The following is a 19,653-nucleotide window of genomic DNA, read 5'->3' as shown; positions in this document are numbered from 1 at the left end:
TCAGATTGAGCTCGCATTCTATTGGCTGTTCCGATGAGTTGCAGGGGGCTCTGGGGGCGCCGGTATAGGGGGTAGAACAGTGTAGTTAGTGTGGGTGCTTAGTGACAGGCTAGCAATAAAGCTGGGAAAAAGCCGAAGAGCAGCGAGATCAGATGAGTGATTACAATCACAGTCTTGGTGCGTGGCTTTTTGACAGCTTTATTGATAACTTAGGCGAAATTTTGAAGGTCTGCGGCGGCGATGGTAGGCGAGCTTAGGCGGGCGTATTTGGCCGGCGAAGGCAGCTAAAGTAGACACGTTGATAACTACCCCCCCTTCTCTGAATTTCAAATAAATAGTGGATTCTTTTTCTGACTAATACATTTTTCTCCCATTTTCTAGCCCCCTGTATCATGTGACATACATTGGCCAATCGCAGATTAGTATATGTATACCCTGTCATCTTGTGCACATGCTTAGTAGGATCTTGTTCCCCAGAAAGTGTGTATTTAAAAATACAGTTCAAAATTTGAAAATGGAAGTAAATTGGAAAGTGTCTTAAACCTTCAAGCTCTTTCTGAATCATAAAAGCTTAGAGTACAACTAAAAATAAATGGTACCTTCAGAAAGTAAATGAAAGGGACATTTGAAAGCATTAGAGCAAATAATTTAATATTGTTAGCTTTGGCTTACAATATCCCCATTTATCATAGTGCAAATAGTGCATGCAGACAAACTTCTCAGAAAGGGAACCTGTCCACACACCTTTGGGCATCACCTGCCAGAATTTAACATTAAATGAGGAAATGCTTAAGAGCAACAAACTGTGCAAGAGTAGGGTTTGCAAGTCATCTTGGAAGTCCAGGATGTTCGACATCAGCAACCCATGAGGTTACGAACATGTTAATAAGCAGCTATATGGGGGATGCCTCTGGGCAGCGACCAACATGGCCGACTTACTTTGGTACTCTGAGGACTCACTGATTAATCCATTGCTTACCAGTGTATAGATTATACATCCACGACCAAACTTTGTGTGAACTCATATACAACAATCTACTAAGCATCTAGAGCTGCTTAAAAGTCTTAAACTCAGGTGCAGAGGTAATGGAGTGGTGGGGCTGCAGCAGCAACGTACAAATGTTTGAGGCCTTCATCTAACCCCCCCAGTGGACCTGGGTAAAGCAGCTGATGTGAGCTGTATAACTAAGGACCATTTACATAGAATGGTAACCTAGGCTATTGAGCTACGATTGTTTTGTACATGTAAACCTTAAACACTATCATGGCGACAAAAATTGATTTGATTCTGGGCGAGTTGCACTTAAACATGGAGGAGCATTTCAACAACCTCCTCAAAGACATTGAAGTTTTGTTTACTATGGTTTTGGCTTGATCCATTACAACTGACTAAGTGAATCTATCGCTGGTGAATGATACATCACAAGAAGATGCCTATTGAACACATCCTGCCACTGATACTCACCATTGGGACGCCTTCTGAGGCCTTTTGCCCGGAGGGGGAGGCCAAGAATATGCCGATTGTATGGCATAGGAAGAGTGCAGAGATGACAGAAACCCCAGAAACACTGAAGATGGAGGATGGCAGGAGAAGTCCAGCGGTGGTGACCGACAGCTACCGAGAGATTGTAGGGGCTCCTTTTTCAACTGCAGAACAACACTCCTTGGATTGCGCGGGTGTAACCTTTTCTTCACTGCAGATGATGAAGCTGCCAGTTTGGGAGCAATCTGATGTACATTTTATGTCACCCAGCCTGTATTTCAGCACAGAGGTCTGGTTCCTGCACTGGATAATTAATTATATCTTTATCTATCATTTAAAAACTGGAGTGGGATGACAGTCTCTCAGGATCATTCTTACTGTGGAGCATGATCCTACATATCTCCACACTATCCAGATTATTCTTTGCTACTATGCTCTGTGGATCTAATTATTTTTTGTTGCAAGTATATATCTATATTTAGTGAAGTTTGGACTGTGCTTTCTTGCTACTATTTTTTTTTGTTCTAGATAAAGAGTCCACCTAACTTTTCAATACATACGCTATAATTGGGATATTATACCTTTAAATAATGACTCAATATCGTCATAACTCTATGTAACTAGTCTGATTTTACTGATAGCTGTATGAGGATGTTTATGCTTTAACATGTATGTTAATCCCTAGGCTGTGTACTTCCATGCACATATTTAACATTATTATTTAGTTGATATTTATAGCTCGTTTGGAGGCAATGAGGAGGTCATATGTTATGTTGGGATCACTGAGATTGTTATTTCTTCTTATTTTTGTTTTTTTGTTTGTTGCTGTACAGCATATTTATACCTGACTTACCTATAACATATCTTGTTATCTAGTTTGCTGAGCTAATCTTTGTTAAATAGAGCTATATAGGGGGGTCTACTATCTAGGAATATTTATCCTGTGTCAATCTCTTTATGATACCAGCGCTTTCTCCCACATATTTTCAAATTTATAATAATTCTGTAAATCCCTGCTCGTTCTCACCTGTAATATAATTTATAATTTGGCCCCTAGATGTAAGGTACAATTGGATCCAAAGTTCCGTTATCCTCATAGATCACAGAATGATTCATTTTAGTTTATGCCATACAACGCAAGATAGAGAGATTGGTTGTTCAATCAGGTTGGATAGTCAATTTGTACAGTTGAGCGCATACTAGATCATGTCATCCAGTTTCCTGTTGTGGTGCATAGGGCCCATACTCCTTTGACAGGATTACTCCACACTTATCAATGCTGATCTGTTGATACGATACCATACATAGTTATCATGTAGACAAATATGGAGTATTTTGGGTGTGCTTCTTTCCAACAGCAGTTACTATAACTCTCATTTCCACCTATATTACATTTAAATTGACATGTTAACTTTTCCTCTCTATGTACTATGTGATTGTGGTTGTGTGTCTGTGATCCCAGTAGACATCTTAGAGTTCATTTTGGATACTCTGATCTCCAACTCCTATTCAGTGTTCGGTAGCCTAGTTACCTTTTTTGTTAATAATATGCTAATAGCCAGGAGTGGCCCTTTATATTTTATGGTCAACACATAATGTTAAGGGTCCAAAAGTGCCCTATATGTTTGATACTTAATGCATTTTCCCCTCACGAGTTTATAGCAATACTAGAGCTTCAAGAGAGACCATTTTTTTCCCTAGGGGGAATTTCTGTTAATAAGTTTTTTTTTTCTACTAGGTATCAGGGGTTAATAACAGTAAGCTTTATATTTTTCTAAAAGATTGAAAATGGAGATTCATCATCTGCGATTCAAAATTGATCTACTGATTTTGGTGGCCATCTTAGCGTGATATCTTTTCTAAGGCTATGAGAGGTCGAAGAGTGGCCTCATAGGTTAAGTCGAAGGCTGATAGTAGATTGGGCAAAAAAATGTGTTTCCTAATTTTGCAAATGTCTTAAATCTATGTTATGTTTCTCTTGTTTATGTGTGTGTTTTTTTCTTCCTTTTCTTGGATATATGAAAATGGTTTCTCTGTATAAACTGAACAGACATTTTTGCTTTGTATGCCCCACATTGAATCTCAATAAAAAATAAAAAAAATAAAAAAATAAGCAGCTTTATAAATTGGGACAAATGTGTTTAACCATTGGACAGCACTACAGCTCTGGAGCACAGAGTGGCTGGTGAGCAAATCAGAAATAGTAGTCTTACATAGCTATCAATCACCATTTGTGAGGGTTAAATGCATAGTATATTGGAGCCATAAATACAAAAATAAAATGTTGTAAGAAACTGAAGCATGTCATTTTTTATTGAAAACGTCCATTTGAATATGTTTTTAAAGGGACATTAAACTCAAAATCGCATTGTCCATAAATTGCCTAATTATGTATAAATAAAAATTAATTTTACCTGCTTTTACTGTAATTTAAGTCTGAAAACTGTAGTTTCTACTCGCCCTGGAGAAGCTTGTGTGTATTACATGAAAACATTATTTGCAAAGCATTGAATAATTTCTGATGTATAAATAAAATAACTAACTTTAATGTCCCTTTAAACTCAATATTAATTAAACAGCAATTAGTTTAATTAAAGCAAATTGCAATATTTGCCTGCTTAAAAACTGCAAATTGCACTTCTGAAAATTGCACTTCTACACAGAGTCTGGAGGTCATGCTATATACTTATTAAACTTATAGCATTTTGTCCCCTTGATAAATACTACATACTGTTGCTTGGATTAGGTTAGGGGTTCATTAATATATTACCATAACTGACTACAACTAAAGGCTTTTAAAGCGGTGGGAAAAATGTACATCCAGCAACAGTTTAAAAAAGTGTTTAAACTCTTCCTACATTTTCCCAAAACAATTACAAAAATAAAAAGGGAAAAAAAAAACACAAAAAAAACACATAGGCCAACTCTGCAAATATTTCATTAGGTTGTATGTAAAATATATACATTAAACTTTCACACCATATAAATAAGAAAATAAAAACTTTATAAGCTTACCTGATGGCATTGGCGTGAAAATGCTTTTTGGAATGACCACTTTATCTTCAGAATTTCGTGCCCAATCTACCATTCCTTTTCTTCCTCTCATTGGGAAGTTGATATCTGTCAGTACTGATGATGCAGGTAATTTCTGAATACTAGCCACTGGCAAAAGAAAAATGGATTGTCAAAACAACCAAATATTGCTGTTTTTTTTACTGAATTGTAAAGAAAATATAGAATTATTTAAAATCATCATTATATTAAAAATGAAATAAAAAAAAAGAAAGAAATTAAATATTTTTATTTGGTTATTTATTTTTGTTCCAAAATGTTAACAACCATAATATAATGCTTAGGGATTTAGCAAGAAATTATTAGGTAAGGTAATTTCATGACTATAAATATTTTTTAAGATTTAAATTTGAAATGATTGAAAGTGGCATTACAACAGAATATTTCTGTAAACTATTCTTGGAGACAAAACTTCTAGAATCAGACTAATGAAGCATTGGCAATCTGTGAGAAAGCTGGGACAAATCTTCATCATTCTTCCAAGTCAAGGAACTGTATTCTCTAGCAACATATTTTATATTCACATCAGATTCATATTATATTAACATAACTTATACTCTGAAGTCAGTTTTCTGAATAGCAATATTAAATACATATAAGAATATAAAGATATTTATTACATATTGATTACAAGCTTCTGTATTCTGTGGTATTCAGACGTTATGTGGTAATAGCATAAATGTTTCCTAGCTGGGAACATTGTCTGCTCACTTGTAAATAAAGTGGTTAATTCTAATCTTGTCATGCAGAGCTTAAAAATAAATGACATTTTGTGAAGTTCTGTATAGAATTTTTATTTGTGCTACTAATTTATTTGTTTTATTTTTATAATATTTTGGCTAAGCTGGGTGACTTTGGGCAAGGGTAGAATCAGAAATATATTGTCAAAAGTTCCCCTCTGCAAAATTCAAACTTTGTGTAATTGTACTATATATTTAATATTTCCATAGTTAGATATTTTTAACCTACTGCAAGATGGTTACAAAATAAAAATCTTATTTTCTATATTTTTTTATTATTTAATAGTATAAATATAACTCCATAAATTATGGTGTTTTGAGAAGGTGAACTGATGCTTATTGTCGGACCATACAATCTGTGCTTGAAATATTTAGCAAATAAGGGCAAAGATTCATTAAAAATAGTTTATAAGTCACCAAGAGGCTAAAAACTATTACAGTTCAGTTATAATAACTAAATAAAATAACTTCTCAAATTAAAAAGCTATGCATTGTTTTTATAGGTACTAAACAACATCACCTAAAAAGGAACTGCTGCACTTCAAATGTGCCAAAGATATTTTAGTTATTCAGGATATATAAGTCATAAGCGCTCATAGAAAAGCTGATAAACCATTCTGTATATGCAGATATTTGTTACAGACAACCTGAAAATTAACTGAATTAAATAAATTGTAGTTGCAATGTAAGGCCTATAGGGCATTGGACATAATTCCTTAAGCAAATAAATTGTTTTAACACTTTTCAAGCTCCCATGATTCTCATGACTTGGTTGACAGACTAGACTATACTACTTACTATTACAAACAGAAAGAGAAGCGCTCAGGAATGAAAAAAATCTCAGTAGCTTGTTCTATGGTGATTTACCACCTGGGAGCAGCCTCTTTTAGCCAAAAGTTCCTGACAGGCTGCTTCTTTTTCTGTATGTATTTGTATTATGACCCTGGGGAAAGTCTCCCTAAGGATGATGCGGAAACATGATGTGGACTCTTGCCAATGTTCTTAGAGGGATATTGCTGCACCTCACGGACGAGACCCAAAGGAGGCCAAAATTAAGATCTGGGGTTGCCATTTCCCTTATTTCGTGGCTGGACTAAGCTTGTTAGCCGAGATTATACTGATATACTTCAGGAAAGTTTTCCTCTGGGAAAAACACAATTGGTTTAAAAGAAGCTACTCCAAGGGCGTTACCAGGCCATAGAACAAGCCACTGATCTGTTTGTTCCTGCAAACTGCTTCTCTTTCTGTATGTATTTGTATTATGACCTTAGGGAAGGTCTCCCTAAGGGTCATGGGGGAAACCAGATGTGGACTCCTTGCCCAATATGCTTAGAGAGATATGGCTGCACTATGCAATATTGAGCCCATTTTCTCCCTCTATCCCCCTTTTAGCCAGTCTTTATTGAGTAAATAAAACTTTTATGGATGTCAGACCATAGGTGGGTTAAACTTTGTTGTTTTATACATTTGGGAAGATTTCAATGAATGGAAAAGTAATGTAATTTTTAACATGTATTTACTTGTTTACAGGTGTTTTGATTTTTTAATTCTAATAAGAAATTTAAGGGTAATAAGACTTGGGTGGGTGTTTACAATAAAGAAATGGGTTGCGAGAGAAGAAGTTCTAGTACGGAAGATTTTTTTTTAAGGATATCTAATATTTTTAGGTGAATTTTTAGGGGTCATGATCAGTTTTTAGATTTTTTGCACTGGGTCATACGTACAAATAACTTGCAATGGAGTTTTGGTAACAGTTAATTACTTGGGGGGAGGGGTAAAATGTGCTTACTCTTGGCCTGTTTTAATAAAGGATAATTACTCTGATAGGTTGTACTTTGTGTGAACTGTGTGAACCATGATAGTGGAATAGTGAATAAAGTGAATTGCAGTGGGGTTGCATTTAGGATTAATTTTGATGGGGTCAAAGTTAGGATTACTTGATATGGGGTTTAAATTACAGTGAGTATTCTGGGGAAGGTCACAGTAAGTGTTGATATTGATGGGTGTATAGAGGGTTCTGGCAAGGGCTACTTCATGATGGGTTGTCCACAGGAGGGTCATGGTTAGGATTAAGCTGTGGTGCCTATTCATTGTGACCAACCATCAAGTGCTGCTTATAGTGATTAAAAGTAGTGAGCTGTCAATAAATAGTAGCAGCCTGATTGTAATATGATTTCTTAAGTGAAGCCTTTACTTAAACTTTTTGGTACCTAGGCCTTAGTTCCTATCAGAAATGAACATTAAGATAATCACATATTTTAATTGTATAATGACTTTAAACTATCATTTAGAATTTATTTTCTGTGACCTAGATTTAGAGTTGGGCGGTAGCCGTCAAAACCAGCGTTAGAGGCTCCTAACGCTGGTTTTTACCGCCCGCTGGTATTTGGAGTCAGTCGGGAAAGGGTCTAACGCTCACTTTGCAGCGGCGACTTTTCCATACCGCAGATCCCCCTACGCCATTTGCGTATCCTATCTTTTCAATGGGATCTTTCTAACGCCGGTATTTAGAGTCTTGGCTGAAGTGAGCGTTAGAAATCTAACGACAAAACTCCAGCCGCAGAAAAAAGTCAGTAGTTAAGAGCTTTCTGGGCTAACGCCGGTTTATAAAGCTCTTAACTACTGTGCTCTAAAGTACACTAACACCCATAAACTACCTATGTACCCCTAAACCGAGGCCCCCCCACATCGCCGCCACTCTATTAAAAATTTTTACCCCTAATCTGCCGACCGCACACCGCTGCCCCCAAGTTATCCGTATGAACCCCTAATCTGCTGCCCCTAACACCGCCGACCCCTATATTATATTTATTAACTCCTAATCTGCCGCCCCCAATGTCGCCGCCACCTACCTACAATTATTAACCCCTAATCTGCCGACTGGAGCTCACCGCTACTATAATAAAGTTATTAACCCCTAATCCGCCTCACTCCCACCTCAATAACCCTATAATAAATAGTATTAACCCTAATCTGCCCTCCCTAACATCGCCGACACCTAACTTCAAGTATTAACCCCTAATCTGCTGACCGGAGCTCACCGCTACTATAATACATTTATTAACCACTAAAGCTAAGTCTAACCTTAACCCTAACACCCCCCTAAGTTAAATATAATTTAAATCTAACGAAATAAATTAACTCTTATTAAATAAATTATTCCTATTTAAAGCTAAATACTTACCTGTAAAATAAACCCTAATATAGCTACAATATAAATTATAATTATATTGTAGCTATTTTAGGATTAATATTTCTTTTACAGGCAACTTTGTATTTATTTTAACCAGGTACAATAGCTATTAAATAGTTAATAACTATTTAATAGTTACCTAGTTAAAATAATTACAAATTACCTGTAAAATAAATCCTTACCTAAATTACAATTAAACCTAACACTACACTATCAATAAATAAATTAAATAAACTACCTACAATTATCTACAATTAAAACTAACACTACACTATCAATAAATTAATTAAATACAATACCTACAAATAAATACATTTAAATAAACTAACTAAAGTACAAAAAATAAAAAAGAACTACAAACATTAGAAAAATATTACAACAATTTTAAGCTAATTACACCTACTCTAAGCCCCCTAATAAAATAACAAAGACCCCCAAAATAAAAAAAATGCCCTACCCTATTCTAAAATTAAAATAGAAAAGCTCTTTTACCTTACCAGCCCTGAAAAGGGCCCTTTGTGGGGCATGCCCCAAATAATTCAGCTCTTTTGCCTGTAAAAAAACCCCCATACAATACCCCCCCAACATTACAACCCACCACCCACATACCCCTAATCTAACCCAAACCCCCCCTAAATAAACCTAACACTAAGCCCCTGAAGATCTCCCTACCTTGTCTTCACCACACCGGGTACCGATCTGTCCAGAAGACCCTCCGAAATCTTTATCCAAGCCCAAGTGGGGGCTAAAGAGTGATGTCCATCCTCCGCCTGAAGTCTGGATCCAAGCGGCGGCTGAAGAAATCCATCATCGGGCTGAAGTCTTGATCCAAGTGGGCACTGAAGAAGTCCATCATCGGGATGAAGTCTTCTATGAAGCAGCATTTTCAATCTTCTTTCTTCCGGAGCCATCATCTTCCAGCCGACATGGATCCATCCTCTTCTACCGACGCCTACTCGCCGAATGACGGTTCCTTTAAATGACGTCATCCAAGATGGCGTCTGTCAAATTCCGATTGGCTGATAGGATTCTATCAGCCAATCAGAATTAAGGTAGGAAAATTCTGATTGGCTGATGGAATCAGCCAATCAGATTCAAGTTCAATCCAATTGGCTGATTGGATCAGCCAATAGAATGCAAGCTCAATCTGATTGGCTGATCGGATCAGCCAATCGGATTGAACTTGAATCTGATTGGCTGATTCCATCAGCCAATCAGAATTTTCCTACCTTAATTCCGATTGGCTGATAGAATCCTATCAGCCAATCGGAATTCAACGGACGCCATCTTGGATGACGTCATTTAAAGGAACCGTCATTCGGCGAGTAGGCGTCGGTAGAAGAGGATGGATCCGCGTCGGCTGGAAGATGATGGCTCCGGAAGAAAGAAGATTGAAAATGCCGCTTCATAGAAGACTTCATCCCGATGATGGACTTCTTCAGCGCCCGCTTGGATCAAGACTTCAGCCCGATGATGGATTTCTTCAGCCACCGCTTGGATCCAGACTTCAGGCGGAGGATGGATGTCACTTTTCAGCCAACCCTTGGGCTTGGATGAAGATTTCGGAGGGTCTTCTGGACAGATCGGGACCTGGTGTGGTGAAGACAAGGTAGGGAGATCTTCAGGGGCTTAGTGTTAGGTTTATTTAAGGGGGGTTTGGGTTAGATTAGGGGTATGTGGGTGGTGGGTTGTAATGTTGGGGGGGGGGTATTGTATGTTTTTTTTTTTACAGGCAAAAGAGCTGAATTCTTTGGGGCATGCCCTGCAAAGGGCCCTTTTCAGGGCTGGTAAGGTAAAAGAGCTTTTCTATTTTAATTTTAGAATAGGGTAGTGCATTTTTTATTTTGGGGGTCTTTGTTATTTTATTAGGGGGCTTAGAGTAGGTGTAATTAGCTTAAAATTGTTGTAATATTTTTCTAATGTTTGTAAATATTTTTTTATTTTTTGTAACTTAGTTCTTTTTTATTTTTTGTACTTTAGTTAGTTTATTTAATTGTAGGTATTGTATTCAATTAATTTATTGATAGTGTAGTGTTAGGTTTAATTGTAGATAATTGTAGGTAGTTTATTTAATTTATTTATTGATAGTGTAGTGTTAGGTTTAATTGTAACTTAGGTTAGGATTTATTTTACAGGTAATTTTGTAATTATTTTAACTAGGTAGCTATTAAATAGTTCTTAACTATTTAATAGCTATTGTGCCTGGTTAAATTAAATACAAAGTTGCCTGTAAAATAAATATTTTAAATTATAATTTATATTGTAGCTATATTAGGGTTTATTTTACAGTTAAGTATTTAGATTTAAATAGGAATAATTTATTTAATAAGAGTTAATTTATTTCGTTAGAATAAAATTATATTTAACTTAGGGGGGTGTTAGGGCTAGGGTTAGAATTAGCTTTAGATGTTAAAAAATTTATTAGAGTAGCGGTGAGCTCCAGTCGGCAGATTAGGGGTTAATACTTGAAGTTAGGTGTCGGCGATGTTAGGGAGGGCAGATTAGGGGTTAATACTATTTATTATAGGGTTATTGAGGCGGGAGTGAGGCGGATTAGGGGTTAATACATTTATTATAGTAGCGGCGAGATCCGGTCGTCAGATTAGGGGTTAATAAGTGTAAGTAGGTGGAGGCGACATTGGGGGCGGCAGATTAGGGGTTAATAAATATAATATAGGGGTCCGCGGTGTTAGGGGCAGCAGATTAGGGGTAGATAGGGATAATGTAGGTTGCGGCGGTGTACGGAGCGGCAGTTTAGGGGTTAATAATAATATGCAGGGGTCAGCAATAGCGGGGGCGGCAGATTAGGGGTTAATAAGTGTAAGGTTAGGGGTGTTTAGACTCGGGGTACATGTTAGGGTGTTAGGTGCAGACATAGGAAGTGTTCCCCATAGGAAACAATGTAGCTGCGTTAGGAGCTGAACGCTGCTTTTTTGCAGGTGTTTTTTTTTCAGCTCAAACAGCCCCATTGTTTCCTATGGGGGAATCGTGCACGAGCACGTTTTTGAAGCTGGCCACGTCCGTAAGCACCGCTGGAATTTAGAGTTGCAGTGGCGATAAATATGCTCTACGCTCCCTTTTTGGAGCTTAACGCAGCCCTTCTGTGAACTCTAAATACCAGCGGTATTTAAAAGGTGCGGGAGAAAAAAAGCCAGCGTAGCGAACGCACCCCTTTGGCCGCAGAACTCTAAATCTAGCCATGTGTTTTTGACATACTTGATCTACTTTATGTTTTCCTTAACCCCTTAACGACCGAGGACGTGCAGGGTACGTCCTCAAAAAAAAGGCAGTTAATGCCTGAGGACGTACCCTGCACGTCCTCGGTGTGGAAAGCAGCTGGAAGCGATCCTGCTCGCTTCCAGCTGCTTTCCGGTTATTGCAGTGATGCCTCGATATCGAGGCATCCTGCAATAACCATTTGTAGCCATCCGATGCAGAGAGAGCCACTCTGTGGCCCTCTCTGCACCGGACATTAACGGCTACGTTTGAGGGTGGATAGGAGCCGGTGTGGGAGGCGGGTGGCGGCCATCGATGGCCCCGGATGATGCTGAGGGGGGCGGGATCGGGGGCGGGAATGCCCGGGGGGCGCGCACGGGCGCGCGCGCGTGCACGGGGGGTGGGGGCGGGCGCGTGCACGGGAGGGAGCGGGTGGGAACCGCTGCACTACAGAAAAAGTACCATTAAAATTTACTAAAAAGGGGAAATAAAGTTGGCAGTAAAAAGATCAGGCAGGTGGTGGGGGTTGGTCTGTGGGGGGGGGGAAGCTACACTACAGAAACTAAAAATAAAAAAAATAAAAAAACGTTTTATTTTGCAAAATGGGTACTGGCAGACAGCTGCCAGTACCCAAGATGGCCCCCAATAAGGCAGATGGGGAGGATTAGAGAGCTGTTTGGGGGGATCAGGGAGGTTGGGGGCTAAGGGGGGATGCTACACCCCCAGCATATGTAAATATGCTTTAAAAAAATAAAAATAAAAATAAAAAAACCTTTTATTTTAGTACTGGCAGACTTTCTGCCAGTACTTAAGATGGCGGAGACAATTGTGGGGTGGGGGAGGGAAGGGAGCTGTTTGGGAGGGATCAGGGGGTCTGATGTGTCAGGTGGGAGGCTGATCTCTACACTAAAGCTAAAATTAACCCTGCAAGCTCCCTACAAACTACCTAATTAACCCCTTCACTGCTAGCCATAATACACGTGTGATGCGCAGCAGCATTTAGCGGCCTTCTAATTACCAGAAAGCAACGCCAAAGTCATATATGTCTGCTATTTCTGAACAAAGGGGATCCCAGAGAAGAATTTACAACCATTTGTGCCATAATTGCACAAGCTATTTGTAAATAATTTCAGTGAGAAACCTAAAATTGTGAAAAATTCAACGTTTTTTTTAATTTGATCGCATTTAGCGGTAAAATGGTGGCATGCAATATACCAAAATGGGCCTTGATCAATACTTTGGGTTGTCTGCTACACTACACTAAAGCTAAAATTAACCCTATAAGCTCCCTACAAGCTCCCTAATTAACCCCTGCACTACTGGGCATAATACACGTGTGGTGCGCAGCGGCATTTAGCGGCCTTCTAATTACCAAAAAGCAATGCCAAAGCCATATATGTCTGCTATTTCTGAACAAAGGGGATCCCAGAGAAAAATTTACAACCATTTATGCCATAATTGCACAAGCTGTTTGTAAATAATTTCAGTGAGAAACCGAAAGTTTGTGAAAAAGTGAACGACTTTTTGTATTTGATCGCATTTGGCGGTGAAATGGTGGCATGAAATATACCAAAATTGGCCTAGATCAATACTTTGGGATGTCTTCTAAAAAAATATATATACATGTCAAGGGATATTCAGGGATTCCTGAAAGATATCAGTGTCCCAATGTAACTAGCGCTAGTCTTGAATAAAATGGTTTGGAAATAGCAAAGTGCTACTTGTATTTATGGCCCTATAACTTGCAAAAAAAAGCAAAGAACATGTAAACATTGGGTATTTCTAAACTCAGGACAAAATTTAGAAAATATTTAGCATGGGTGTTTTTTTGTGGTTGTAGATGTGTAACAGATTTTGGGGGTCAAAGTTAGAAAAAGTGTTTTTTTTCTATTTTTTTCTCATATTTTATAAAAAAAATTATAATAAATTATAAGATATGATGAAAATAATGGTATCTTTGGAAAGTCCATTTAATGGCGAGAAAAACGGTATATAATATGTGTGGGTAAATGAGCAAGAGGAAAATTACAGCTAAACACAAACACCACAAAAATGTAAAAATAGCCTTGGTCCCAAACGGACAGAAAATGGAAAAGTGCTGCGGTCATTAAGGGGTTAAACAAGGAAGTGCTCATAATTAATAATATAAAATGAGCTTAAGGAACAGTGAGATGTCTCAATGCAAAGTACTGGATGAATTTTAGTTAAAAACAAAATAATTTAAATGCATTTAAAATCATATTTTTTATATGTTCTAAAGGGATCAAATTTGAAAAACCCAACAAAACCTCTCAACTAATAGATTGGAATAGACAATAAAACATTCTTCCAATAACAGGAATCTTCTAATTATAAATAATTAGCTATCCTGATATGTATATATTATTATTGTGTAAGTTTAAAGGGAGAATCAAACAGATCTGAAGTGAGTACATGCAGATTGAATTACAATACCCTTCCATACAAGTTATGAAATGTACATACTGCTTTATATTTTCCATAAAAAGTATAGTTAAGTGAGCATCATTCCAAAGCCTTCAATAGGAGTGCAGGTGACATTAATGAAAAATATGTGACTTACATTGGTGCATTTTGTAGTAACATATAAGAATGGACCAGTGAAATGTAAGCCAAGTCAGCAATCCCTGCTGTACACATTGGCCCCTATTTATCAAGCCGTCAACCGAAAATATGCTGTAATTCCGCAGGGTAATTGTGGCGAGCCTGATTCCCCTTATTTATCAAAGCCTACAGACCGGCAAAAGTAGAATTTTGTGATGTAACATACGATCCGCCAGTCTCAGTCCGACACAGATCGATGCTTACGTCACTACAGATGTTCCAAATGCAAATTCAGCACTATCTGACTACTTTTGCTATTTATCAAATTTCAACCTGGTACGCTTGCCACTATTCCGGCCCAGCGTACCTGCTTTTCAATAGGAATGCCATAGGAGTCAACTAGAGTCGGAAAGCAGCAAAGCTCATGTTCGCTGATGCCTGATATCCCATTGATTCCTATGGGAGAATAAAGTTACATTTACACCTAACACCCTAACATAACCCCCGAGTCCAAACACCCCTAATCTGCTGCCCCCTACACCGCCGCCACCTACATTATACTTATTAACCCCTAATCTTCCGCCCAACACCGCCGCCACCTACATTATACTTATTAACCCCTAATCTGCCCCCCGCCACCGCCAACACCTACATTATACTTATTAACCCCTAATTTGCCACCCCCAACACCGCCGCCACCTACATTATACTTATTAACCCCTAATCTGCCACCCCGACACCGCCACAACCTACATTATACTTACTAACCCCTAATATACCCCACCGCCGCCACCTACATTATACTTATTAACCCCTAATCTGCCATTCCCAACGTCGCCGCCACTATATTAAATTTATTAACCCCTAAACCTAAGTCTAACCCTAACCCTAACGCTACCTAACTTAAATATAATTTAAATAAATATAAAAAAATTACTATCATTAACTAAATTATTCCTATTTAAAACTAAATACTTACCTGTAAAATAAACCCTAAGCTAGCTACAACATAACTAATAGTTACATTGTAGCTAGCTTAGGGTTTATTTTTATTTTCTGCACTGTCACAATCTTACGGGCTTCACATACCTTTGCGCTCCATGAATACAGGTAAAATTTAAATGATTCAGCAGGGGTCACGTTATAAAACAAAAAGATGTATTAGTTACTGAGACATTTAAAAACAAAAATGAGCCTTAGCTCAAAACTGACATTCCAGGGTCACAGAACGGCAAGTGCAGACATGTTTCGTGTGGGTCTACCACACTTGATCACTGCTGGATTTTGCAGCTGCTGGGACCATCATAAAATTAACAGTTAACCCCTTCATGTCTTTTTAGAAATGTACCGCACTCTAATGCAATTTAATTTGCAGAAAACAGTCTAATTTAAATGCTTATCCACTTATTCCCAAATTGTATTTATTCTTATTCTTTGCTCTATACTTAATTATCACTTAAATCAGTATACTTTGGCTGAATAAAAAAAGTAATAAGAGGAATGAAATATAGCTACTATGCCAATACTTAAATTTACAAGAAATAAAGTTCTGATTGAATTATATTCTTCGATATATTGTTTATCTTATATCTTACTGTTTTGGTTTTTTAGATGTTATACTTTGAATTACAAATTTATGGTTTAAGGTTAATCCTGCTTTGAGAAAATTAATTTAACTTAGGGTTATTTTTGATAGGGATGTTTATGAAATTTTAAGTCTTGATACTGCTTTAGATAAAAAGATTTACATCGCTTTCCTTGTTTATACCCAAGGGCGATCTAGTATTTAGCAGAAAAATCCATTGGGCCTCTTTATAGTTCAATTTTTGCACCCTTTCCCCTCCTCTTTTATGTGGTGGGACATAGTCAATTGCCTGAATAGACATAAGGGATGCATCCCCTTAGTGCATAGATTTAAAATGTCTAGATACTGGTGTAAAAATATATGGGTCCTCAATATCTCTTATATGTTCTAGGGCCCTATCTCTTAGTAGTCGTTTAGTTTTACCAACATATTGGATCTGGCACACACTGCAGATGAGGAGATAAATGACATGATTAGATTTACAGTTCAACTTAAATCTAATGTCATATACTCATTTTGTTACTGTGGAAGAAAAGTGTGTACTCTCTATTACATGGCTATAAGTTTTACATCTCTGGGCCCTACATTTGTAAAAGCCTAATCTATTTGGAAGCCATGTTTGGGTAGTGTCATTTGGTAGGTCTGAGGGCGCTACAATATTACCTATGATTTTACTCTTTCTTGCTACAAATCTGCAGCCTTCTGTTGCCACTTTCTCCAAACTAGAATCTGTTGCTAAAATTGGGAGACATTGTTTTATAATGTCACAGATCTTTTTATATTCCTCCAGGAGCGGCAGGATAGGGGTTAATAAGTTTATTAGAGTGGCGGTGGGCTCCGGGAGTGGCGGTTTAGGGGTTAATAACTTTATTTATTTGCGGCGGGGTCCGTGAGAAGCAGGATAGGGGTAAAACAGTGCAGTATAGTGTGGGTGTTTAGTGACAGTATACCAATAAAACTGGGAAAAAAACGAAGAGCAGCGAGATCGATGACTGTTAGCTGCTCATCTCCCCGTATTTGGTGAGTGGCTTTTTGACAGCTTTTTTGGTAACTTTGGAGAGCGTATTCAGGTCCGCAGCAGCGATGTTAGGCGATCTTAGGTGAGCGTATTGGTGCCGGCGAATGCAAGAAAGTTGACGGCTTGATAAATAGGCCCCATTGTTTTCTACAGCAGTGTAGGGTTTTAGAACTGCACAGGAAACCATCCTCCAAATATATGTAGGTTTTACTTTGAAGCTGGAGAGGAGAGGGTGTAACTGTACTGTCAGAACGGTGGGTGGGAAGTGATAAAGGACTGCTGTTGTTGAGCTCAAATTAATGTATCATGAAGCAATCAAGAGTTCTTAACCAGGAAAGCCAAATGCTGATTTAAATCGGGAACAGGAGAAAAAGCAAGAAGATCCAGAAGAACAGCAGGATTAAAACAATAATTGAAAGGGAGTGTTGATATCTTGATGAACTGATGGGCATTATTGTTGTAAGCAAACTCTGCAGTATGGAGCAAACAGGCCCACATTTTAATGTAAGTCAAGTCAGCAATCACTACTGCACATATAGTCTTCTACAGCAGTGTAGGGTTTTAGTACTGCACAGGAAACCATCCTCCAAATATATGTAGGTTTACTTTGAAGCTGGAGAGAAGAGGGTGTAACTGTACCATCAGAACGGTGGATTGAAGGTGATAAAGGACTGCTGTTTTTGAGCTCAAATTAATGTATCATGGAGCAATCAAGAGTTCTTAACCAGGAAAGCCAAATGCTAATTTTAATCAGGAACAGGAGAAAAAGCAGGAATATCCAGAAGAACAACAGGATCAAAACAAAAATTGGCAGGGAGTAATGACATCTTGATAGACTGATTGACATTATTGCTGTAAGCAAACTCTGCAGTAGGGAGCAAACAGGCCCACATTTTCTGAAGATAGCAGGAAAAACAACATAAGTACTGTTCCAAAGTCTGATTAATCCGCTTTGTCTGAGGATGCTATCCAGACTTCCAAATTCATAAAAATTCTTCTAAAATCTCAATGATAACTGGAAACTTCTTTCAGATAGCAAATTCTGAGGCAAGCCATGCAGACAAAATTTCCTTAATGAATAAATTAGCCGTCACACTAGCAGAAGGTAGACCAGCAGCAGGAAGAAAATGGGCCATCTTAGTAAAATGATCCACCCCATCATAATTGTAACAGAGCCATCAGTTAAGGGTAGATACACAATAAAATCCATGGAGACACAAGCCCAAGGAGCATCAGGGACAGATAAAGGACAGGGAGGTCCCACTGGAGCCAAAGTAGAATGTTTCATCCTGGCACACAACACAAGATGTAACACAATTTCTGGCATCTTCAGTCTATCCAGGCCACCAAACATTTCTAAAAATTACAGTATTTCCATCGTCTTCTTAACTCCACCATGCTCAGCATCTGGAAGATCATGGTTAGCTTGGAAAACATCCAAACAAACTGAATAAAAAAAATTGTCTTTGACATACAAAAGACCAACCACCTCAGAAAATGGCAAAGAAGAGGCAGAAGGAGGAAAACTGCAAGCTTTAATTTTTTCCAATAAAGAATGATGTAATACAAGAAAATTACCCTTTTGAAGACTAGTCTTAGTTTTTGACCCAAAATCAGGAGAGGCATCAGCAAGTCTGGACAAAGCATCAGCTTTCATATTCTTTGAACTAGGAAGGAAAGTAATGACAAAGTTCACATCTTCCTCCAATTAATGTCTTCACTATTCCAAAGCACATTTGATAGGTCACTAGATGCATCTGAAGTCTAAGTCTAGCCCTAACACTAACACCCCCCTAAGTTAAATATAATTTAAATCTAACGAACTAAAATAAATCTTATTAAATAAATTAATCCTATTTAAATCTAAATACTTACCTGTAAAATAAACCCTAATATAGCTACAATATAAATAATAATTATATTGTAGCTATTTTAGGATTTGTATTTATTTTACAGGCAACTTTGTATTTATTTTAACTAGGTACAATAGCTATTAAATAGTGAATAACTATTTAATAGTTACCTAGTTAAAATAATTACAAAATTACCTGTAAAATAAATCCTAACCTAAGTTACAATTAAACCTAACACTACACTATCAATAAATTAATTAAATAAACGATCTACAATTATCTACAATTAAATCAACTATACTAAATTACAAAAAAAACAAACACTAAATTACAAAAAATAAAAAAAGATTACAAGAATTTTTAACTAATTACACCTACTCTAAGCCCCCTAAAAAAATAGCAAAGCCCCCCAAAATAAAAAAATGCCCTACCCTATTCTAAAATAAAAATTTAACAGCTCTTTTACCTTGGCATGCCCCAAAGAAAACAGCTCTTTTGCATTTAAATAAACAAACAATACCACCCCAACATTACAACCCACCACCCACATACCCCTAATCTAACCCAAACCCCCCTTAAAAAAAACCTAACACTAAGCCCCTGAAGATCTTCCTACCTTGTCTTCACCACACCGGGTATCACCGATCCGTCCAGAAGAGGGTCCGAAGTCTTCATCCTATCTGGTAAGAAGAGGTCCAGAAGAGGGTCCAAAGTCTTCATCCTATCCGGCAAGAAGAGGAGATCCGGACCGGCAAAGATCTTCATCCAAGCGGCATCTTCTATCTTCTTCCATCCGGCGCGGAGCGGGACCATCTTGAAGCAGCCGATGCGGATACATCCTCTTCTAATGACGTCTTAAGTCCGAATGAAGGTTCCTTTAAATGACATCATCCAAGATGGTGTCCCTCGAATTCCGATTGGCTGATAGGTT

At 37.8% G+C, this 19,653-nt stretch overlaps 1 protein-coding gene across 1 annotated transcript in view; it reads right to left on the bottom strand.

Moving 5' to 3' along the window:
* ADGRB3 (adhesion G protein-coupled receptor B3) overlaps window positions 1-19,653 on the bottom strand; it is a 1,326,607-nt gene that overhangs the window by 571,387 nt on the left and 735,567 nt on the right. The window contains exon 12 of the mRNA XM_053710414.1: window positions 4,507-4,645. Coding sequence (XP_053566389.1) covers window positions 4,507-4,645 — 139 coding nt within the window. The remainder of the gene's footprint in view (window positions 1-4,506; window positions 4,646-19,653) is intronic.

This window comes from Bombina bombina, chromosome 4, assembly GCF_027579735.1.
Source record: "Bombina bombina isolate aBomBom1 chromosome 4, aBomBom1.pri, whole genome shotgun sequence".
NCBI lineage: Eukaryota > Metazoa > Chordata > Amphibia > Anura > Bombinatoridae > Bombina > Bombina bombina.
The sequence above is the reverse complement of the archived record's forward strand: the minus strand, read 5'-3'. Positions and strand labels throughout refer to the sequence as shown.